Below are 24436 nucleotides of genomic sequence, written 5' to 3'. Positions count from 1 at the left end.
CTTAGAGTGCTCTGGCACTCAGTTTTTGGACCTCTTGTCTAGCTACACTCATTCCCTTGGTCATCTGAGATGAGACAATCTGACAATTCTCAAATGTCCATCTCAGACCCCAGACCTGCCCCTGAACTTGTGTATGCTTCCAACCACTTACCGCTCTCCTGGATATCTAAGAGGCATCCCAAACCTGTATCCCAAAACGAAGCCCTCACCTTACCCTCACCAACCTGCTCTTCCCACAGTCATCCCCAACTCTTAAGTGCCAAGTCCCTCTTTCTAGTTGTTTGGACTAAAAACCTTGAACTCATCCCTGACTTCTCTTTTTCTTTTACACTCTTCATCTGACCCATCAGCAAATTTTGTCAGCCCTACCTTCAGGATATACCCAGACTGTGCCCACTTGCTACCACAGTGGTCTGAGTTGCCTCAGTATTTGCTGCAACCTCCTGACTGGTCACCTGCTTCTGCCATACAGTCTTAGCACCACAGCTGCAGGGTCCTACTGAAACATATGCAAGATCATGTCAGACCTCCCAGGTTAGAGCAACATTCATGCTCCTACAGACAGGGCCAGGTTGGGGCAGGGGACCCCTTTTCAAAAGCAGGGAAAAAAATGCTATTAAAGGTACTAGAATATTAAGCTTTTCCTTTCTTTCATGGTCTCCTGACTTTTCCTGATGTCTTTTATTTACTAGTTTTAAAATTTACTATTTAATATCTTCCTGTGTCAAGAAAAACTAACATTTAAAATTGTGCAACACCATTTATATTGTGCAACACCAGTTATAAATGCAAAGAGCATTTAGTACATATGTGGAACATATGCAGAATAATATAAGAGCATTTGGTGTATACGTAGAATCATCAAAATTGCACAATTTGTATTTTGTAGCTCATACATGCCTACATATTTCATTCCTACCAGAACAGTGGAGATGTTGCACAAAATTAACTATTTTTACCTCACTGCTTGATACACGCACATTCTACCCATACTCTCAACCTTTAGCTCACTGATGAGTAAGGAAGTACTGAGAGGAAAAGGAACTGGGAAAGATTGCCCTATCTTTCACTTTTTTTTCTGTGTTATTATTTTCAGCATAGGCTATTCCAGGGAGGTAACAGGAGTAAGAAAAGATATGACACGTTTCCTTGGTTGTTCATGTTTTTTAGAATACCCTTGCCTCCTTTCTGCAACTGAAGCAAGTTCTGATTCCAGTGGAAAGCCTGGCCTCTCAGGCTGAGGTTGCCCCCCACGTACTTTTGTTGTACTTTACTTTGTGTTGCTGTAAAGAAAGTTCTAATGAGGAAAAAAATAAGTAATATATGTTCTCTTTTTGGGGAAAAAAAAAAGACTTGTACACACCATCTGAACTTGGAGTCTCACTGAACTTCCACACCTTGTGAGTTCACTGCAATTCTGTGCTCCTCAGTCATCAGGCATGCTGTATGTAAAAGCAGTGATGAGAAACAGTGGACACATTTGGTGTCCACGACTCACAAACATGCTTCATTATCTCATCAGACTTTACTTACACAATACAAGTTCAATGATTATTAAGAATTTCAAGATGGAGACAGCAGAGCAGATCTCATGCCTATAAGGCTGACTCTGCCGGTAACGGGGCCTACACTCTCAAACCTCATCTCCTACCATCTTCCCCCTAGACCATTCAGCTCCAGCCACTTGGCCTCCTCACCGTTCCTCCAAAATGCCAGGCTCAGGGTCTTTGCACTCCTTTCCGTTTCATTGCTTCTGCTGAATGTTCTTCCCCTATGTATCTACATGGCTTGTTTCTGCCTATCTTCCTCTTTTGTGCTCAGATGTCACCCTCTCAGTGATCCACTCCTTGACTTCTTGAACACACATATAAAATTGTCTACTGTGTCCACACTCTGCCCCACCCCGCTTCATTGCCTTACTTTCCTCAGAAGCACTTCTCACCATCTGATGGACATATAGGTGACTTATGTGCTTATTATCTGTCTATTCTCACTACAGTGTGAGCTCCATAATGACAGTAGTGTTTGTCCATTCCTGTATTGTGTTGTCCTTACCTAGTTCAGGGCCTGGCACATAATAGGTGCTTAATAAATATTTATTGAACAAATGAGTGACTGCTAAGTGAAAAAATGTATCTCATCTATTTTATATTATTTTGATTATGAATGAGTGAGGTGTATCATTTCATATGTTTATTGGCAATTTGCGTTACTTCTCTTCTGAATTTCTTATGTTCATTAACCAATTTGTGTGGGATTTTGGGTTGAGTTTAGCTTTGATATATAAAGTTCAGGGTGATGGTGGGCAGCCAGATAGACTGAAACTATTAGTCCCTGAGACTGTTAGTTTGTAAATCACTGCAGAAACAGCAATCATTGTTTGGGTTCCTGCATGGTGCTTTGGGCCTTGCGAAGTACAGTTTTATCCTCCCTGGGTTGCAGCTCTAATGGATCTATTTCTCAGCATTCTATCAACACTTTTTAAACTTGATATTTTTGTTTGTTTCTCAGGCTTACGGTGAGGGCTCTGGTGCTGACTGTAGACACCATGTCCAAAAATTAAATCTGCTGCAGGGACAGATTTCAGAGATGTCACTCAGGTATAGTAATTTGAGGGAGGCATGGTTATCTTGCCCTGTTTTTATCTTGATTGGATGGTGGAAGTCTATGATGGAGAAATTCCTTAGAGTTCCATGTCTTACAATATGGCAATTAGATATTGAACAATCTTCCCACTGAAATTAATTTAAAATGCCAGCCACCATTTTTTGTTTTTTGGTGTTTTTTTTTTGCGGTACGCAGGCCTCTCACTGCTGTGGCCTCTCCCGTTGCGGAGCACAGGCTCCGGACGTGCATGCTCAGCGGCCATGACTCACGGGCCCAGCCGCTCCGTGGCATGTGGGATCCTCCCGGACCGGGGCACGAACCCGTGTCCCCTGCATCGGCAGGCGGACTCTCAGCCACTGCGCCACCAGGGAAGCCCCCAGCCACAATATTTTAAGTGCACTGAAGAGATGACAAGAAGGTAAGTAACCATCAGAGGCCAAAAATGAAGCAAAAGCCAAAATCCAGAGAATAAGCAGCTGGGCTGCTGAGGCGATTGAAACCTGTTGCCCTTCAGCTTCCATGCATCTGGGAGGGAAGCAGGAGACAAAGACAAAGCCGAGGGTCTGTTCACTGTGGGAAGGTCCATAGGAGACCACCACATAAAGCTGAGTCCCCAAAGGACTACACCCTCAGCATTCAAATGAACTAGAAATGCACCCCCTCCATAGCAGGGACCCAGCCTGTGTTGACCTTGGCACTGACTGAAGAAGGGAAATACTGCTCCAGGATTTTATAAGCACAAGGAATCTGTCACATGGCCTTTAAGCCTTTTACACGTGCTGTGTGAAAAGTCTCAAGCGGAGAGCTTATTTTTAAATTGTCCCAGGAACAGAGGTAAATGCAGCTCCTTTTTGGAGCAATACATCTTCAACCCAGGTATCAAAGAATTCCCACATATAAAGTTCCAAGGAGCATATACCCAAAGTTAAAAATCATTTAACTTAAGGAAGTATGTCACCATGAGCAAAAGACAGCAGAAATGACAGAAAAGTCAGACCCAAAAAGAGTTCAGAATACATAATATTTCATGTTTAATATATTTAATGAAATTAAAAGAGGGGGGTTGCTAATATGAGGAGCAAGAGACTTTTAAAAATAACCAGTTTTTTAAAAAAAACAAAAAGTTTGTAGAAATGAAAAGTATAGTCATTGAAATTAAAAGTTTAGTGGACCATTAAACAGATCAAGTGCAACTGAAGAGAGAATTAGTGAAATGGAAGACCAATCTGAAGAAATTAATCACAGTGCAGCACAGAAAGACAAAAAGGTGGAAAATATAAGTTCAGAGACATGAAGGATACAGAGAAGAGTTCCAGCAGGAGATAATAAAGAGAAGGGGACAAAGGCAATATTTGCAGGGAAATGAACAGAACATTTTCCAGAATCAAAGGGCTTACATTCTTAGATTAAGGAAACACAGTAAATCCCAATCTAGATGAAAACATTGTGTATGTAGGAAATCCTAATGAGCCTATCTATACAAAAGCTACTAGAACTAATAAGTTAATTTAGTAAGATCACAAGGATACATGGTCAACATACAAAACTAAATTTTATTTTTATATAAATGCAGTGAACAGTTGGAAAATAATTTTAAAAATCAAATACCATTTATAATACCATCAAAAAATAAAGGGGCTTCCCTGGTGGCGCAGTGGTTGAGAGTCTGCCTGCCAATGCAGGGGACACAGGTTCGTGCCCCGGTCCGGGAAGATCCCACATGCCGCGGAGCAGCTGGGCCTGTGAGCCATGGCTGCTGAGCCTGCGCGTCCGGAGCCTGTGCTCCACAATGGGAGAGGCCACAACAGTGAGAGGCCTGCATACCGCAAAAGAAATAAAAAATAAAAAAATAATAAAATGAAATAAAATACATAGGGATAAACATAACCCAAAAATGTGCAAGAAATTTTCAGTAAAAACTATAAAACATTGCTGAGAGAAATTAAAGAAGATCTAAATGAAGAAATATGACACGTTCATGGATTGGAAAACTCAATATTGTTAAGATGTCAGTTCATCCTAAATTGATCTGTAGAGTCTGCCATTAGGTTCCAATCAAAATTCCAGCAGTTTTGGGTTTTTTTTTTAAGAAATTGACAAACTGATCCTAAAATTTATATAGAAATGCAATTGCCAAAACAATGCTGATAAAGAACAAAACTGGAGGACTTCTACAGCCTGATTTCAAGATTCACTATAACACTATAGCAATCAAGATTATAGTGTGATTTTGGTGAAAGACTAGATATATAGATAACATCAGAAGGCAAATGAAGGAACTTCCCTGGTGGTCCAGTGGTAAAGAATCCGCCTTATGCAGGGGACATGGGTTCGATCCCTGGTCAGGGAACTAAGATCCCACATGCCGTGGGACAGCTGAGCCTGTGCACCACAACTACTGAGCTCACACGCCTCAACTAGAGAGCCTGTGTGCTGCAAACTACAGAGCCTACATGCCCTTGAACCTGCGCGCCACAGCTAGAGAAGAGAAAACACACACACCACAACTAGAGAGAAGCCCACGTGCCACAACTGAGACCCAACACAGCCAAAAATAAATAAAATAAATAGATTCAATGAAGGATGAAAGAAAAGGCAAGTGAATAAACAAATAGTGGTATTTCCGTACAATAGAATACTACTCAGCAACAAAAACAGCATGGGCAAACCTCAAAAACATTGCTAAGTGAAAGAAATCAGACACAAAAGACCACATACTATAGGGATGAGTGGTATTCTGGGGAGGGGGAATCACCTACAAAGGCATATAAGGGAACCTTGGGGTGATGACAATTTTCTATATCTTGCTAATTATATCTCAATAAATTTTTTTTCTATATCTTGATGGGAGTAATAGATTCAAAGATAAAATTTACCAAACTCATCTAATTGTACACTTAAATTGTTACATTTTAGTGTATATTAATTATAAATTATACCTCAATAAGTTAATTTTAAAAGACAAAAAAAATCTGCCCTTAGACACAACAACATAATGAAATTGCAGAACATGGAAGACAAAGGGAAGAGTTGAAAAGTAGCTGGAGAGAAGAGAGATCACCTACACAAGAACAGTAGACACCCAGCTTCTCAGGGGTAACATTAGAAGTGAGAAGACAGACCATTAACCTTCATATTGCTGAGAGATGTTCTGGAGTTGATGGAGTTGAGTTCCTGAATCATAGTACGGTGAGCAGAGTTCTGGCTAGTAGCTGGTAGGACACTGCTCAACTGGACATTGGAGTATCGACCATGTGGCACGGTAGGCAGTTCATATGCGTGATCTTATTTCATCTTCCTCATCACCCTGTGAGGATAATTGGCTTCTGTTTACAGATGAAGAAACTGAAGTAGAGGTGCCCACATTTGGTAGAGTTGGGGTTCTCATTGTAGTTCTCTAGAGAGAGCTCCAATCTGATCATGTGATGTAACAACCCTGTCTGACATGGGTGGATGTGGCTTTGGTGCTAACCTTCAGTCCTTGCACTATGAATGTTTTCACTGGCCATCCAGCCCTACTCGAGGCTGCAAAGGTTCCAGCTCCTCAGTCTGCTTTATGTGGTAAAAGAGCCCTGCTGTCCCTGGGAGGCTGGATGAAGTCACTATGACACATCAAGCTCAGTAAAATGCCTTCTCTTGTAGTGTTTGAGATATAATACAACTGTAAAGACACTCATATGACCCTATGCAATGGGGACATCTCCATTGCTAATGGGAGGGACTCTGTGCTGTCAGAGTTCAGCTGACATTAGTCTCTGTGTTCAGGCACTGAGCAGGGCACATGCACACGTATTGTCTTATTTATCTTCACAGTGACCCTTGCAATATTATCCCCATTTGTAAATAAGGAAACTGGGATACAGTGATATACCCAGAATCACAGTCAGTGACAGCCAGTCATTGGCAAAGCCATGATGCAAACTCTGGTCCTCTGGGTTAAGAGTGCCACTTCTGCCCTGTGTCACTTTTCCTCTTGCTCCAAGTAACAGATGGTCCCTCTGCCTTCTGAACTGCTGGAAGATTACAAATCACATCAAAACAACAGAGATAAGTTCTAAGTTCCCCTAAACAGGCTTTGATATCCACATCAAGTTCGTGCATCTTGCCGTTCCCATCTTCATTGTCCTTCATCTTCCTGGTCATTTTACAAAAGACAACTGTACAATCTTTCCCTAAGGTCTCTGGAAGAATCCATAAATGCCGATGAGGAGGAAAATGCATGTCCTCGGCAGGCTGTGCCTGCAAGCCTGCAGGTAAGCCAGCAGCACCATCTCGGCCCAGATGCCTGAGCCAGCTCTGTCACAGAGGGGGGTTCCATTTATTCATTCATTCCTCATTTCTTCAGCAAACGCTTGTTGGTGTTACCGAATGATGAGCACTTGGCTTAAAGCTACAGGGAACTCAAAAATGAATAAACCTATCCCTTTCATATGTGTGGAGACAGCAGTGTAAAATAATTACAATACTGTGAAAAGAGCTTTTTCTTCTGGCCGCTTGGTGAATTCTTCTGAACTTAGCTTGAACTTCACCTCCTGTGCTTCTCCCCTTGTCCCACAGCACTCTCAGCGCACTTGTGGTAGGGAAGGCATGCTGTTGTAAAGTGCCTGGGTTTCCATGTTCCCTTTCTCCAGACTGAGCCCCACAGCAGGGCTCACATCCAGTTGTTCATTCCCAGGGCCTGGTTAAAGTAGGTACTCAAACAGTGTTTGGATGGGCAGTTGCATGTAAGAGCTTGAGTGACTGAGTAGGTGACGCCATTGGTACATCCAAGATGCCATGGGTACACGGAACACTGTGTCCTGCCAGGGACGGGGGGGAGTGGGAACAACTGACAGGCTCCCTGGCAGAGCCCCACCTCTGCTCACAGAATCACACTGGCAACGCCCGCTTTCCAGGTGCTCTTCATATTTTTATTACATCAATAAATAGGGGAGATGCTGGTAAGCACACTAACACATCAGCTCTTGCGCATTTGGGTCTATACTTCCAGTTTCTTTACTTACAGACTTAATCTTTCATCATTCCTTCTGTAAGAAACACTTGTTTGCATCCTGGAATTTTCACTTACATCATATCTTCTATGTTGCTATATAGCTTTCAATTCTTTTCATTTCTAAAAAGTACCTACAGAATATAGTGGATATGACAATATTTATTCCCTTCTTATTGGGCATTTAGGATGTTCGCAAACTTTTGCTACTATAAATATTTGCTATTATTTGTAACACTTTGAACATCTTTATGCCTTTGTCTTCATTTGGAACTACTGGGCCAGGGAGTGTGGACATTTGCAAAGTTCTTGGTAAAGTTCTTGTGACCTGCAGCTTTCCCAAAGTGTGTGCCAGTGTGCTCCAGTCAAGATATCTGTCTCCCATTACCTTCCAATCAAATTCCCTTGCTGGTGACAGTGTAGACATGGGTCCTGAGGCCCTTAGGCCTCACAGTTGCACTGGAGATTTTCAGTAAAGGTGTCTGCTTTCCAACTCTGAGAATAAACTTACTTCCCAATCCTGTAGGAAAAACTCCAGCCCTCAAAGAACCGCTGGCTGAAGTATCTGGAAAGGGACTCCAAAGAACTGCAGCTGGAAGAAGGAGGAGTGTGTTTCAACAGACAGCCCTCATCCAAGAGAGAGAAGCCAGACCCTCCCTTCAGTACAGGCCTGCCTAGAAAAAGGTGCCAAGCTAGTAGCTAATCCAGCCCTCACCCATGCCCACCTTGCTGACCTATGGTTGGGGGTACTGACAAGCAGCTTCCTGTGGTCAGCAGGAAGCCTGACGGATGTGAGCCAGCAGGCGCCATCACCGCAGGCCCTCTGGCGTGGCCAGGTACCAGGTGCAGCCAGTGCAGAGGTGAGGGCTAGGCAGGATTCCAGTGGGGGTGCCTTTTATGATGCTCACTGAATTCTGAACATCTAGACTGCACTGACCTCAGGGAAGAGCTTAAGGGCAAGGTTGAGAAAGTGAAGTGGGGCCAGAGAAGCCGACAGGCCTGGGAACCTTTAGCTGAGAGCAGGAAAGACCTGACTTTCATGGGTCTCTTCTCCAGTCTTAATCTGCATTTCAGTGAGCTTTCTTTTTTTTTTTTTTTTGAAGATTTATTTATTTATTTTTGGCTGCATCTGGTCTTGGTTGCAGCACTCGGGATCTTCACTGAGGCATGCAGGATCTTTCATTGTGGCATCCAGGCCCTTCATTGTGGTGCACGGGCTTCTCTCTAGTTGTGGCATGTGGGTTTTCTCTTCTTTATTTGCAGCATGCAGGTTTTCTCTCTGTAGTTGTGGCGCGCAGGCTCCAGGGTGTGTGGTCTCTGTAGTTGTGGCGTGCGGGTTCCAGAGTGCGTGGGCTCTGTAGTTTGCAGCGTGTGAGCTCAGTACTTGTGGCGTGCGGGCCTACTTGCCCCATGGCACATGGGGTCCTAATTCCTGTGTCCCCTGCATTGGAAGGCGGATTCTTTACCACTGGACCACCAGGGAAGTCCCTCAGTGAGTTTTCTGAGAGACTGCCTCATCTAGATTAGGATGGCTCTTCCAGGGCAGATGCTATTGGGAGGTAGATTCCAGTTCAGAATAAGAACTTTCTAGCAACTACAAGCTATAGAGCAGAGAAATTGACTGCCTTAGATGTCATTAGACAACCTGTTGTTGGCAGTGGGACAGAAGCTGAGCAGCCAGTTGGGAAGCTATAAGGGATGGCAAGGTCCCTACCTGTGCTAGGTGTCAGACCAGGTGACCACCAAGTCAGACTAAGGGTCACTGCTCAATGGTAGAACTAGGTTTTTTTTTTTAATTTTTATTGAAATATAGTTGATTTACAATGTTGTGTTAATTTCAGGTGTACAGCAAAGTGATTCCGTTTATTTATATATATATATCTCTTTTTGAGATTCTTTTCCATTGTAATTACAAGACTGGATTCTTGACAGCACTTTTCCTCTGCCAGGAAATGGAGCCAGAGCACAGTCCAGCCTCCATGCAGCCCTAATATGCAGGACTCCAGAAACTGTGAGGTCACCTTGAAGTCCCTGAAGGTCAGTGATTGAGGACAGTGTCCCAGTGGCCATTGAGCAGACGCAGGATTTTTAAATTGTTTTGTGGACAATTAAAGTATCAGACTTATATCCCCTAAAAGCCCAACTTCCCGCATGGGTGTCTTGTTTTCTGTGTCTTAAGCCAACTCCTTTCTCTGGCCTGCACTGTTTCCCTGCCACGCTCCTCCTGTCACTGATGTTAACTCGGGGTCAGAAGGGCAGCTTGATGCCTTGGAGGCAATCAAGGTTGATCAGTAGGGCTTTTCTGCATCAGGACCGTTCCCTTCATTCTGCATGGAGTACCGGGTCTTTGTCAGACTGTTCAGCTTGGGACCTGCCCTGGGTTTCTGAGGAACTGTCACCTTCATTTATCCAGGTGGGTTCTTGTGCATTTGAGGCACTCTCTTCACCTAGGACCTGCTCTTGTTCCTGATGCTTCAAACCTAGACCTTCCAGGCCGCAGAATGCAGGTTTTGCTTTATGCCACAGGCACCCAGGCAGAGGAACTCTGCCAAGCATTTGTCACTGCCATGCCCCAACATAGGCCAGGGTCGTCCTGGCCGGCTTCAGACAGTAGTGGAGAGTGCCCGTCCAAAGCCAAGAGGCAGTGATCAAACCCTGGTGTTGCTACTAACTAGCTATGTGACCCCCAGGTAAGGATGTGGCCCTGAATCTCTAAATTATAATGAGTGTGACAGTTACTGATGTACCAGTCCCAGGGCTAAACATTTTTTATGCACTAATTCTTACCACAAGCCTGTTTTGTTTTGAAGGTGAAGAACTAAGGCTGGTGAAGGTTCAGTTGAGGTCACAGCAAATCAGTGGCAGAGCTGGCAGTCTCGAATCACTAACAACTGCCCACAGAGCCTCTTCCATACTGCCTGGGGGTGGTGATGCAGGGTCCCTCCTGTCATTGCTTGCAAATTCCTTTGTAGGCAGTGAAATCCAATTTTTTTTTTTTTTAACTTTAGAATTTTTTTATACATCAGGTTCTTATTAGTCATCCATTTTATACACATCAGTGTATAAATGTCAATCCCAATCGCCCAATTCATCACACCACCACCCCACCCCCCGCCACTTTCCCCCCTTGGTGTCTACACATTTGTTCTCTACATCTGTGTCTCTATTTCTGCCCTGCAAACCAGTTCATCTGTACCATTTTTCTAGGAGTGAAACCCAATTTTCAATGCATCCTCGTTTTCTGAGGTAGAAGGGAGAAGCCAGGCCTCTGTCACTGTCATGTCCCCTGGGGTATTCTGTGCAGCCACTTGTACAGCTTCAAAACCCTGAACATGGTTCTAGAGAGACCTTCCCAGCTGCCTGGCAATAAGCACATGGTCTTTCCAGGTGGTCTCTAGGGCCCTTCCTGCTTGCACCCCTCAGGCACTCCCTCACCTGATGCTAAGGTCCCCATGACATACCCTGATTACAGGAGAACATCTTCCTTTTTTGGGAAGCCTGGTCATGGAATTTGGCAGAGGATTTGGAGTGACGGAGAGGGCATTTATTTGCTGTGCTTTGCTAAACCTCAAAATCAAGGCATGTCCCTAGCCTGCCAGGCTACAGAATAGTAGACAGCACAGAGCAGAAAGTGTCAGCACCCAGAGGTACAGTCAAGGACTAGTACAGGCACAGGACCTCCTCTCCTTGTCCCTTGAGCCTGCTGGGCATTCTTCTGAATGGAGAACATGGCCATCATCTTGTGTTTCCACCTCAGGACCACACTGGCCTGACAGGGAAGGTCAAAGAAGGAAGCAGTCGTGAGGACTGGGACACCAGGGAGCTCGTCGTTCCTCGGGGGGAACCACCGTGTCCTGCCCAGCAGGTCAGGACCGTGTCTCCTAAGTGGGAACAATTTCTTCCGCCACTTGGAAACAGCTCACATTTGGACACGGAGCCCCTGACCCCCCTGCAAAGAGGCCCCAGGCCAGCTCGAGCAGCACAGACTGAGCAGGGGACCCCCAGGACCCAGACCCCAAGGGAAGGCCTCTGCAGGACCCTTGGTGCCCTCCAGCTTCCTCAGGCTACACACACTCCCACGCCTGGGCCCAAGAGGCTCTGCGGAAAAAGCCCCGAGCAGTCAGGGGGCACAGGCCCTTGGGCAGAGGGTGGGGCCTTGGTCAAAGGGATGCAGGAGCCTTCTTCACTCCTGCGGCTGTGTGACCTCTTTAAAACCGGAGAGGACTTTGATGACCATCTGTGAATTGAAACTAATGTGTTACTAATGTAGACATATTTGTTAAGTGAGCCCTTCTCCACTTGATCTCTGTGCCACTGGAAACAGGGCTCCCCAAGTTGCTTTTAAATAGTAGGACTAAGGATGACTTATGGGAACTACCAAGAACCAACAATAAACATGACTATCAAACAGATCATCTCTCATCTCACCATCTCTGATTAAAGTGCTTATACCATTTAATTAAGATTGTTTACAAATATAACAGAATGGCTACAAAGCGATTTTCTTACTTTAAAAGCAGTTGACACATTGGGAAATGAGAGAATTACAGTAGTTGTGAAACAGGCAGTACTCAGTGAACAACATCAGTTCCCCTGTCAGCCCTTCTTTATTCCCAGATGTTTAGCCAAAGTCCTGAGCTGTCCTACCCTCTAGTAATCACTACAGCACAGCCTCATCCGCCCCAACAGAATGTTGGCTATACTCTAGCCAAATTCGGAGTATATCAGATTTCTAGCAGAAAATCAGTTACATGTCAGGGTACTATAGTCATTTTAAAAAAAGCAAAAAAGCAGAAGGCCATTAGGCAAGGTCTATTCTGGACTGCTGGTGTAATCCTGCAGGGAGAGAGTGGGAATATGATGCAGTGTGGCCTCCGCGTCCTCTCCAGCAAGGAGTCTCTCACTCTGCCCCGGGGGGGCACCCCCGGCTGCAAGGAGCCAGGCACCCCCAGCTGCAAGGAGCCAGGCGCCCACAGGAAGCTGGTTGGAATTACCCCCTCGTGTCACTTGTTCTACTGCCCTAAATGGCTTTGTGCGTCCCCACCCCCCAGATTCTGGAAGAAGAATGCAGAGAAACTGGCCCTTACAGAGGCATTGGGGTTCTATACTAGCTTAACACAACTATGAGAGAAGAAAGGGGACACAGAATGGGTGAGCAGACTTTGTCACAACGGTGGTGGGTGTTTTGAATACTGGATGGTGTCTAGGGCAGCCCCGATGTCATAATCCTTGGTCTGTAGGAGCCTGGTGAGCCAGCCGCCTTCATCAGAGAACCCCATGGATAGCATCTGGGAGAGGGACTCAATCAGCCGGGGGTCAGCTTCTGCCAGAGAGAGTAATGACAGCCATAAGGAAGAGTCACTGGGCCCCAAATGTGACCTGTTATGTGGCAGCATCCTGTCCAGCCAGCAAGTATCCAGGGCCTGCAGGGCCTGGCCCTTTTACAAGGTCTTAACCCTCACAGGGACCCTCCAAAGCAGGAACTGGCAACCTTTTTCTATACAAGGTCAGAGAATAAATATTTTAAGCTGCTTTGCAGGCTATTTGTCCCTGTCACAACTGCTCAACTCTGCTGTTACAAGCATAAAAGCAGCCAAACAAAATGTAAACAAATGATCATGGCTGTGTTCCAGTAAAACTTACATTTATGAACACAAATTTGAATTTCATCTAATTTTCCCATCTTGACTTTTTTCCAACCATTATAAAAATGAAAAAATCATTCTTGGCCCATAGGGCATAGTTTGCCACTCCCTGCTTTAAGGCAGAGAAGATAAATACTGGTAGCCCAAGGGCTAAATCTGGCCCATAGAATGGATTTCCACTTGAATACTGTTTTAAAAGTCATTGCCATGTGACAGTGATGAACCAGAGCAGGGTGTGAGTGGCCTCTTTTATTCAGTGTGAGTTCTCCAGGCTGGCACACTCTCCACCCGATCCTACTGCTTCCATGCCACCTACTTTACACGGTGGCTTCCTGCCTGGCTCCTACCGGAGCCTTGGCTAGGACCCCTGCTCCAAGGTCAGCACTTTCCATGAGGAAACAGTGAAGATGGACCCCGAGTCCACTTTTAGTAGGGCCAAAGCGAGCGCCACCACCACATCACATCTGCCTTCGTAATTCTGGGTCTGGATGTTAAGTTTTAGAAAGCTGAGCTTACTAAGGCTCAGTATAGACACAGAGGACAAAACCAACTCCCAATTTTCTCTTACGTCAACAGACAAGCCATGCAGTACAGAACATGATGTCTTTCTGTGTTGCTAAAAGCAAGTGATAGGATGCTCTGAACGGAAAAGATAGAAATACAAAATACTTGAAATCTCTTGCCTGGTGGCAAATGTGGGTACAATGCAGCTTCCTTCAGCCCTGTGGGTCCTTCCTGGGAAGGGTCCAGAGAGCTTGGCCCTTCAGATTCAGGCATCTGTAAAGACTGGAGTTCACCTGTAGATGGGTCCACCTCTTTTGAAGACAAATGAGTCCAGTCATCATCTCCTCCTGAACAGTTATCAGACTCCATCTGTTCCTGGAACAAAACCCCCCATGAGCACAAGGACAAGGACAACAGGCCACCTGACCACAGCCTGGGAGAGTCAGGGCATGGAGGACTGGAAAGAGGCTTTTGCTTTACAAAGTTCTAGTGGAGGGTTCACAGAACAACTTAAATGCCACCGACACTCTGCAACAGAAATGGGTCCCTCTGGCTGTGTGAGTGCCAGGGAAGGGCTGTGCCTGGGGTGCTGGGATAAGCTCTGGGCGGCCACAACCTGGGGATGGCGTGGGAGGGTGCTTGCCTCAGGCTGACCCCCTGACTCCAGGGCGATCTTGTTCACTTGCTCCACCAGAGACTGTGCCATGCCCTCCACGTCCCCGTCTGGCTTGCTGGGGTTGGAACAGCAGCTGCTTGTCTGAGAGCTACACTTCTCCTCTGGGGTGGAGCTGCCTGGGAAGGTGGGTGTCAGGCGGCTTCTCTTTCCTCCATGTTCCACGTCAATATCGACTTCAATGCCTGGAAGCCAAGGAGAAAACAAAAACTTGATTAATAGCTAGCATCCCAGGTGAGCTTCAGAGCCAGAAAGTCCATAAACAGACCTCCTTTTCCCCTAACCATGTAGGACAGCGGCTGCACAGCAGGCAGGGCCAGGCCCTTGGAACAGGGTGAGAGCCAAATACCGCATGTGGCCAGTACCACCTGTGCCACAGTGGTGAGGACCACATAAAGCATCGCACTTGTGCGCAGGGGCCTAGTGATGTGAAAAACATGCACACTGAACACACGAATTTTGTTTAGGCAGGCAGACAGCCCGTGCAAGCTCTGTGCAAGGCCCATGAGGCTGCAAGCACTGGCTGGTGTGTCTACCTCCAGTCTCTCACACTCTGGGGCACATGCTCACTGAGGGGAAGGGAGGGGACAATCACCAGGGCTATGTTTTTAATTATTTTTAATTTCTCAAAGGGCATGCCCATAGCTTAGAGTCAAACAATTCTAAAAGACTATAGAATGGATAAACAACAAGGTCCTACTGTATAACACATGGAACCATATTCAATATCCTGTGATAAACCGTAATGGAAAAGAATATGAAAAAGAATATATATATGTATTACTGAGTCACTTTGCTGTACAGCAGAAATTAACACAACACTGTAAATCAACTACACTGCAATAAAATTTTTAAAAAAGACTACAGTCTTCTATAGAAGATTCCCTGCCCCTCGCCACACAGCCTGGCCCACTCCCCAGAGACAGCTGTCAACCCACAAATGCTCTTTCTTTCTTGACTGCTCAAGTTTACTGCTTATTTTTTACTCTGGAAGATCAACACTTTACCACCCCTTCCCCTGTCCTTTCACAAACTCAAGTTTTGGTAAAAACAGCATTCAGTGTTTACATTAGTGCCACTACATAAATACTGTTCTTTGCTGGGCCAAGTACTGGCCTTATTTACTCTACAGTCTGTTTCTGTAGCAGTAACGATGTCCTCCTTTATCATTTGCTAACTTCCCCCTTATTCTCCCACAGCTTCTCTATAGTGTTTTCTACAACACAGGTTAAGTGTATCAGATACCGCATCCGTTCTGTTTTTTTCCCTGAAGACCACCCCTGGTGGGCATGGAGCTTCCAGCTCCAGCCTGGACAGGCAGCTCTCGGGGCCAGAGGCACAGCTACACCTTTCCTTCCATCCTGGCGACTCCTCTTGTCACTCTTTCATGTGTTGGGTACCATTTTCAAGCACCTCTTTCTTCATTCTGGGCTTATTTCTTCATTTTGGCCAGAGAAAGGGAGTTCAAGCCCAGGTAAGATGATTAAGACCCTTGCATTCCTGACAACTTTGTTCTGCTCCCACACGATCATTTTAGTTGGGTACAGAATTCGAGGTTGAAAAACCATTTTAGATGAGCCTTTTGAAGTCACTTGTCTTCCAGCTCTTGCTGTGCTCCTTGAATTCCCAAGCTTTTATAGCAACCTGGAGAGTTTCCAGAGTCTCTGTCCCAAGGGTTCTGACACTTGACAATAACCTTTGGTGTGGGGTCTTTTTTTAGTCATTGTCCAAGGCATTTGGGGTCCCTTTCGATCCAGAGGTTAATGTCCTTAGTGCCAAGAGACTGTCTTGTATTCGTTGTTCATTCCGTCCCTACAGTATGTTCTCCTGGAATTCCTTCATCCTATATTGGACCTCCAGGATTAATCCTCAAATTATCCCGTCTTTTCTCTCCTTCTGCCTCTATTTGTTTTGCTTCTAGAATATTTCCTTGAGATGATCTTAAAATCTGAGACTTCTTTTGAAGTTGTCTTTTTTCTATTTTTTAATTTCCAAGAACATTCTTATTCTGTTCCTTTATGTTATCATTTTTATGGTATCCTGTTTTTCATGGATACAAATACTTTTTTGTATCTCACTGAGGATGTTACCATTCTCTTCCCTATTAAGTCCTTCCTCAAGTTCCTTCTTTCCCGTGCATGGAGGTTTTCCCCAAACTGTTGGTGATCCATAGCTGTCTGATCCTAACGAGGCACTAAGGAAAAGATGATGGGAAGCACTCTCCATGGGGCCAGGGCTGTCATTATCTTCCAACTGCAGGCTGACAGGGTGCCCAGCCAGATACTGGGATCCTAGGTGGCAGAGCTGTCAGATGCTCCTCTGGTGCATTCAGCCTCTCCTGAGCAGGGACTCCCCAGCTTCTGCTGGACTCTCTCATTCATGATGCCCAGTTTCAGGCTGGTGCCTCACCCTGCCCTGTGTCCCTAGTGTCCCCACCTCTGAAGCTTCCCTGGGTCAAGTGCTCCAGCAATTAAATTAAACACCAGGTCTCCTGCAAGGGTTGGCAAGGGCCAGCATCTGGCTGACTGGGACTTTGAAGTCTCTACATGATCCTTAATAGGCGTCTTCAACCCCTCCCCTGGTTCCCTGGCCTTCTCTGGTCCCTGCACAGCCAGTCTTGCTTCTCAGTGGCATCTCTATGCAGGTGCATAGGTTTCTGATGCCTCCACTCCGTTGGTTACTGTTCTCCATCCACTTCCCATCTTCCAAAGTTTGATAACTTCATTTTATCTTGTCCTCTATTACTTTTTTCTCTTGTTCTTTATCCATGATGCTTTATATTTTTTCGTTTAATCCCTTCACTATTATTTTAGTGGAGTTTGAGGAGCAAGCAGAGATGAAAGCAGGCTTAGCTACTGGTACCCCATCTGCAAAATTTAAATTGTTCTTCTTCCATTTCCCCCACAGCTTTTCATTAGGAAAAGGTTCAAGCAGTCAGAAAAGCTGGAAGAACAGTACAATGAATACCCATATACTTTCTCACTTTTCTAAATGGGTGAATGATGTGACACTTCTGTAAATGGATCATTGAGATTTTTGAACTAGGGTTTCTCCAACTTAATGATAATCTGAGACTTCAGGGCTTACAAGACTGTACCAGTCTCTGCCATGCTGTCCCCAAAGCCTCTGTGTGGGGGCATTTATGGAAGACCCCATGACGAGGAAGGGCCCTGCTATTTTACATCCTAGGTGTCGGTGACTGTGACCTCCACCCTGGGCCTCACGATGTTGCTCAGCTGGCTCTCACAGCACCTACCAAAAAAAGGCCTCAGGTTTGCACTTTAAAGCCACCGACTCTCTGCACACATTGCCCTCTGGGAGGTGTCAGTGGTTACATCCCCTCTGGGCCCATGCTCTGGGAACAAATGGTCCCTTGTAGGCAGTTAGCAGAGTAAGTCATCCTGTTAGTTCCTCATAAGAAAGGAAAATGCCCATAACTCCAACAACAGAGTTTAACCCATTCCTCGAATGGCTCTTGTCAATGGAAATTACTCAAAAATTATTTTACTGGGGCTTCCCTGGTGGCGCAGTGGTTGAGAGTCCACCTGCCAATGCAGGGGACACGGGTTCATGCCCTGGTCCAGGAGGATCCCACATGCCGTGGAGCGGCTGGGCCCATGAGCCATGGCCGCTGAGCCTGCGCCTCCGGAGCCTGTGCTCCAAAACGGGAGAGGCCACGGCAGTGAGAGGCCCGCGTACCGCAAAAAAAAAAAAAAAAAAAATATTTTACTGAAACTTTTCTTGTACTGTAGGGTTCCAGGCTCCTCCCTAGTTAGTAGAAACCAACTCCATCCACTTCGAAAGATCTGAGAAGGCCTTAATCCTTATCCCAAAAGACCTCTGAGCACTTGTGTCCTGAGTGGGGAATCCAGGTCAAGTTCTGAAACACTTCACAAGCTCAGATGGGTCTCGGGATGGAGAGCAAGCGTGACGCAGAGTCTCCTGGGAAGCCTTCAGAACACACAGACCCCAGGCCCTACCCAAGACCCACTTACCGAATCAAGGGACCTGGGACTCCGCACTCTTTTAAAGTCCCCTGCCTGAACCTAGACTTGGTATTGTGACTTCCCAGGTCATCTCATTCATTCTTTTAGTGAAAAACTTTGTTCTTCAGAATAGTTTTAATAGTTTCCATACACCAAATTATATACCAAAAAACCAAAAAAAAAAAAAACCCCAACCCTTTGTTGGTGATTCTGATACTCAGCCAGAACCACTGTCCATTTACTATCTTCCAGAGAAAAACTTCCCATGGCCCCTAAGTAGCAACCCATTAGTTGGAATTTCTTAAAATTCTACTATGTCTTTCACTTATGTCTTAAGTGAGTGGCAGGGTTTAGGGATAACCTATCTCCCAATTATTTCATCACTACTCCACTGTTACCCTCCTTAGAAAGCATTAAATATAGCAATTCTTTTTCCTCACTCTCTCAAGAACCTTTAACTCCAGTACAGAAACCATGTGTGAATTGAGCTATTTCATATAGCAGCAATACCAAGATGTCACTGTTGCTTCAGAGCTACTTCAATGAGTGTGAACAGAAATGGTCTCAGTTTGGAAGCAATGGCAGTCATGCTCTGTGAGCCACAAGGTGGGTGGCGGGTGGGGTTGGGCACCCTCCTACAGCATTCTTTCAGACATGGACACAACTTTTGGACAGACCAGGTGGGCACTTTCTGCCACTGCAGTCACAAAGATGAGCTCTCTTCTAGTCCAAGATCATGGATTCATCATAATCACCTTCATCAACTGATTCTTGCTGCCAAAACACAGCAAGTGCTTTCTAAATTCTTGGAGCTTTTGGCCTCAGGCCGGGCACACTATGGAGGCTCATCCACCCAGACACCTACCCTGGGCCTGCGCACTGGGAACCTGGCGGCACACAGAGAACCTTCCTCCCTTACTCCTTTCTCTCCGGCACTGGCACAAGACCAGCACTCAGGAAGCACCAGGAAAGGTTGGGGGTTGCAAAAAGGGAGGAAAGGCAATATGGCATCTCAACTAACTACTCACCCAAGTCCTTGAAGAAACCCCAAGACTCACACTAGGAGAAATACAGACTGGTCTTCTCCCAAAGGACAAACAGGCAGAAGATGACAGGCCAGCCCTGCAACTGAGCCTGGGCACCCTCCCTAGTGGGATTACTCCAACCAAACGTTGGCTGATTCCACACTCCATGTGGAAAGCTCAAGAATCTGTCAGGGAATGCAACTTCAAGTGGCCTGTGGTGCAGCACTTGGCAAAGTTTGATATGTGGCAACAAATCTTTACTGGTCTCAAGCACACATCAGCTGCCGCTCCTCTGCAGTATCCCAAGTGAAAGCCACAAAACAGCCACCTACACACTGGTTACCAAAATGCTCTGCTGATATCAAAGGACGGACAAGGCAACCACTTACCCAGAGGGCTGAGGGCAGCTGCCACACTCTCCCCTACATTCTTGAGGAAATTCACACTGGGATCCTCCGATGGACCAGAAGCTTTGATTTTAAAAAACAAAAACAAAGATACACTTAATTCAAAGCATGTCTCTCAATGACTGATACCTGTTGCAGTCCTGTCACCTTCATCCCAGGAGCCCTCCCCCGGGGCCTTGTCCCAGCAGCCTACACTCCAGTGCTTCCCTCTCTCCCTCCCTCTCTAGGCCACCTCCTGGGCCCCTTCGTCCTTCAAACCACTTCCCCTTCTGCTCCCCCTTCATCTGTGTTCCTGGTGCCTAGGTACTCCGCAGGGGGCTCAGTACATACAGTATAAAATATTATTTACTTGAATCAAACATCCCCATCTTTGTCTCTAAAGATAAAGTGAATCAAAGGACACAGTAAGATTAATAAAATCAGAATAAAACCAGAATCCAAAAGTTCAGAATGCAAGCTATATGTAAGTTTTTGACTTGGGGACTGTTTTAAAAGACTCGTGCAAATTTGGCTCTGACTTTCCTGACAGCTAGCATAAAAGAGAAGGGAGTACACTGCGGAGATGCAGGTGCTGGAGGGGGCCTCCCGTCTATATGTGAGGACCACCTCAGAGGGCAGCATGAGGAGATGGGCAAGGGCAGATGCATTAGTGGCCTTGGGCACTTAGGCGCCTCAGTTTTCCCACCTGTACAATGGAGATAATGCTCCACACTTTGCTGGGTTTTGTGAGGATTAAATGCCAGGAATGGCCATGAAGTGCCCAGCCCAGCCATAGGCACACAGGATTTCAGGACACAGGGAAGGCCCTCCAGCTCTGCCAGCCCTCACATCTCGCCCTTCCAAGGCCAGCAGACACAAGCCTCACCTGATTCTGCAGCGGGGCCAGGGTGGGCATCCCCCGCTCGAGGAGGACGTGGGCTCCAGTTCCCCGGTGGGCCCATCTCCCAGCCAGGCCACCCAAAGTGCCCGTGTTTCAGCTTCCGCAGCCAGCGGCTGTGAGAGAAGCCCTGGGGAGGGGTAGACAGAGGGGCAGGGTGGTGCCAGGTCAGGGGGCTCCTGCCACCCTGCACCCACCCCGAGCCCACAGGGAGGCCCCGCTCACCTCAGAAGGGCGCCCGAAGGGGCTGGGGAAGGCAAGCTTGCTGTGCTCCCTGTGCATGCCCTTCCCCTCGCAGACAGAGCATAGGTCGTAGTCAGGACAGACGCTGCACTTGTAGCGGGTCCCCACCACTGGCCCGTTGCAACCATCACAGATAACGTTGGGGTGCACCATGTTTCGGGGCACCTCCTGAGCACACGGGGGTCGGTGGTCCCGCCGGCACTCCTTCTTCTCTGCAGGCAGGGCAGAAAGCCATGACACTCTTTGTGAGCCACGGAAGACTCCTGCTTGTCAGCACTATGGGGCCATCACAGTCAGCAGGTCCCTCATGCCACCCTTCAGACACCGAATCCAGGCGAATTCACTTACTCAAGTGACAACAACAACACAACCTCAGAGCCTGCTAGGAGGTTCTCAATCCCTGCGCCTGTGACCTGGGGATGAGTGGCCCAGGCAAGAGCAAAGCAACAGAGAGTTGTATCTGCATGGCTTTGGCCTTGCCCCCCACTAAAATAAACCCTCAGCTCGTGAGCACAATCAAGAGTGAACCCAGGGACTTCCCTGGTGGCGCAGTGGTTAAGAATCCGCTTGCCAATGCAGGGGACACGGGTTCAAGCCCTGGTCCGGGAAGATCCCACATGCCATGGAGCAACTAAGCCCGTGCGCCACAACTACTGAGCCTGCGCTCTAGAGCCCGCGAGCCACAAAGACTGAAGCCCGCATGTCTAGAGCCAGTGCTCTGCAACAAGAGAAGCCAGCGCACCGCAACGAAGAGCAGCCCCCGTCGCTGCAACAAGAAGAAGCCTGTGCACAGCAACGAAGACCCAATGCAACTAAAATGAAAAATAAATTTATTAAATTTATTTTATATATATATATTTTTAAGTGAACCCAGAGACCCTCCAACCTCACCCCCTGTGGTGGGCATGTACTCCTTTTTCAGGCCAAGCACAGCGATGACTATGGCCCTGTCTTAAACAGCCTTCAGTCTCCTCTCCCCTTCTTTAGGGGAACGTCTCCATAACCTCAAGCCAGTTGTACTCAGCAGGAACACCTGGCTTCAGGCTGCCCCTTACCTTTAATGTAAATACGGAAGATGTCATCCTTCACATATGACATTGCCATCTTCAGTTCCTCGTCACTGGAAAAGGCAACCAAGTCCCCGTCCTCATCTAGATTGTTTAAAAGACAGCAAGTGAGCACCCAGGGCCTCTCAGTTGGACACAAGCTGCTGAAAAGGGCTGAGGTCAGTGCAAAAGGGGCACTTGCAGGGCTATAAACTGAAGCCCACTTGTCTGAGCCAGGGGAAAGTAGGGCTGAGGCCAAACTGCCCATTCACTCTGCCACTGCCTGGAGAGCAAGTACTCCAACCTGGACCCGGGGCACACACGAGAGGCAGAGTACGTGTGTGCAGACGCAGCAATGGTAGCACCTGGCCACCTGCCACTCTGCCTCTGCACTAGCTGCCCCATCAGAAAGGTGCTGTCTCCATCCACATCCAACCAGACCCAGCCCCTCATCAACTGTGGGAGATCCCCATCTGTGACCTGCTCGTCAGGGGTCCAGCACCTCCAAAGGCCTTGGATCTCTTGTGTCTTAGGAGAGTAAAGTAGAATGCATCTGCCTGCTTCCTCCCCCAACAAAGCTAAAATTACGTATTTATATGTAGTCTCTAGTTGTTAGATGTTGGCTCAAATGGTTTAAAGCATCACCATGCAAGACAAACCACACCATACATCTGCAGGCTGGTTCAGGTCTATGGGTCACCAGATACAACATCTACCATAAAAACAGGGGCTGTGTCAAAAGGTGGAAACAACCCAAATGTCCATCAACTAATACACAGCACAACAAAATGTACTGTGTCCATAAAATTGAAACTTTCCCAGTCCCAAAAAGGAATGAAATACTGATACATACTACAACATAGGTGAACCTTGAAAACATTATGCTAAGTAAAAGAAGCCAGTTACAATAGACTACATATTTTTATAGGAAATGTTCAGAATAGGGAAATCCATAAACAAAGTAGATTAGTGGTAGTTTAGGGCTGGGGGTATGGGATAATGGGAATGGGAGGATAGCTAAAGCGCAGTTTCCTCATAAGGTGATGGAAAGGTTCCAAGATGACTGTGATAACGGCTGCACAAATCCGTAAATATGCCAAAAACTGTACACTTTAAATGGATGAATTCTACAGTATGTGAACTGTAGCTCAATAAAACTGTCATTTTAAAAACAGGTGGAAGAAATCCAAAAAAGAGGGTATATATGTGTATGTATGCCTGGTTTACTTTGCTGTACAGCAGAAACTAACACAACATTGTAAAGCAACTACACTCCGGTAAAATTTTTAAAAATAAACAAACAACGATCTACTCTGAAAATAAATAAATTTTAAAATTTGGGGCCCTGGCAAGATGGCAGCAGTCCTGAGGAAGGTCCTAGCACGGATCCACCTACCAGCAGGCCCGCCTCCGTCCCACTCACAACAACCTCCCCCAACCCCACCCCCAGCAGCCACCAGTCTTGCCAGCGCAGCTAGAAACTGAGCTGGCTCCTGGGCTCTGTCCCTACACCAACACTTCTCAAGAACGTTTTCATCTGGTCCCTCTATCCACTGCCAATGGGATAACGTCTGGACTCCGCCTGGTCTTGGGCGTTCTGTGGTCTGTCCCCGATCTCCCCTCCCAGCCGCCGGCCCGGAACTCGCGGGCCAGGCCGCACAGCTGAGTCCTCCTCCCCAGCCAGCCCTTCCTCCTAGTCTGCCGGCCCAGGCTCTTCCGGGTTATTATCACAACCCCCACCTGGCACTAGCAGGCCCAGACTCGGCAGCAACAAGATGTCACTGTAACCTGAGTGCCCCTCTGACCACCCTGTGCCTGCTCGCGAGCCGGTGAGGACGCCCCGGTGAGCCTTCGCCAAGATCTGCAACATCATGGCGGGCGGGGGTGGGGGTGGGGGAGGAAGTCTCTTACGCCGCCAGGCCTGAGATCCGCCCGGAGAGCCTGGCAGCGCCTGACCCTACTAGGGCCGGCTGTAGTCACCACTCCTCGTCACCAGGATGGCACCCGAAGCCGAACTAGGGACCCACGCGGGCCGCCGTCCACCCAGCGAGCAGCCAGAGCAAACCCCCGCAGACGCCACCAGGCCCGACGAGAAAAAAGAGACAGCCACCCCGCCAGCAGGGCAGGACTGCGTCACCACCCCGCGCCGCTGCCTTAGGGCGCCCGGCCGCTCACCGCGGTAGTGAGCCTGGAAGCCGCCGGGCCGTAGTACGGGGAACAGGGCGGCCACCCGGCTCAGCAGCCGCTCGCAGGGCCGCGGGCCAGCTGTGGACTCAGCTTCCGCTTCAGGCTCCGGGCTAAAACAGAAGCTGAAGCGGCGGATCTCGCGGGCTGCGTCCTCCTTGCCCAGAAGGTAGGCCTTCACGGTGAGCGACGCCATCACCGCCGGTTGGGAAGCAGGAGTGGAGCCGCTGGGGAACCGCTCAGGCGTGC

The 24436-nt window shown here is 47.3% G+C and overlaps 2 protein-coding genes across 7 annotated transcripts in view; one reads left to right on the top strand and one right to left on the bottom strand.

Annotated features, from left to right (window-relative positions):
• The window catches only part of MRNIP (MRN complex interacting protein), an 18461-nt gene extending 6375 nt beyond the window's left edge, over positions 1-12086 (top strand). For 2 of the 5 annotated variants that reach the window (XM_032626097.1, XM_032626100.1), the window contains exons 3-8: positions 2512-2600; positions 6785-6860; positions 8124-8281; positions 9547-9634; positions 9909-10010; positions 11355-12009. In XM_032626097.1, the coding sequence (XP_032481988.1) occupies positions 2512-2600; positions 6785-6860; positions 8124-8281; positions 9547-9634; positions 9909-10010; positions 11355-11840 (999 nt within the window). In that variant the 3' untranslated portion in view covers positions 11841-12009. Of the gene's footprint in view, positions 1-2511; positions 2601-6784; positions 6861-8123; positions 8282-9546; positions 9635-9908; positions 10011-11354 lie in introns of all 5 variants that reach the window. The other 3 variants (XM_032626099.1, XM_032626098.1, XM_032626096.1) reach the window with 2 other exon arrangements.
• SQSTM1 (sequestosome 1) lies at positions 12030-24436 on the bottom strand. 2 transcript variants are annotated; one of them, XM_032626094.1, is made up of 8 exons: positions 24179-24436; positions 22013-22108; positions 20940-21169; positions 20703-20844; positions 19820-19900; positions 14390-14604; positions 13926-14121; positions 12030-12920 (listed from the first exon to the last, which is right to left on the bottom strand). In XM_032626094.1, the coding sequence occupies exons 1-8, from the start codon at positions 24381-24383 to the stop codon at positions 12763-12765; spliced, it is 1323 nt and encodes a 440-aa protein (XP_032481985.1). In that variant the 5' UTR covers positions 24384-24436; the 3' UTR covers positions 12030-12762. The 2 variants fall into 2 exon arrangements, with proteins under 2 accessions (XP_032481985.1, XP_032481986.1); XM_032626095.1 differs by lacking the exon at positions 24179-24436 and adding an exon at positions 23915-24103.

The sequence above is a fragment of the Phocoena sinus genome, chromosome 3, assembly GCF_008692025.1.
Source record: "Phocoena sinus isolate mPhoSin1 chromosome 3, mPhoSin1.pri, whole genome shotgun sequence".
NCBI classification, from domain to species: Eukaryota; Metazoa; Chordata; class Mammalia; order Artiodactyla; family Phocoenidae; genus Phocoena; species Phocoena sinus.
This window is presented reverse-complemented; position numbering and strand designations above follow the sequence as displayed.

Excerpts from the sequence above, each read along its gene's own strand:
- SQSTM1 (XM_032626094.1), bottom strand. The coding sequence starts at position 24,383 with ATGGCGTCGCTCACCGTGAAGGCCTACCTTCTGGGCAAGGAGGACGCA. Across the intron at positions 21,170-22,012 it reads CTTCCGTATTTACATTAAAG|AGAAGAAGGAGTGCCGGCGG; the intron begins GTAAGGGGCAGC and ends CCCTGCCTGCAG. Across the intron at positions 19,901-20,702 it reads TGGCCCCGCTGCAGAATCAG|CTTCTGGTCCATCGGAGGAT; the intron begins GTGAGGCTTGTG and ends TTAAAATCAAAG.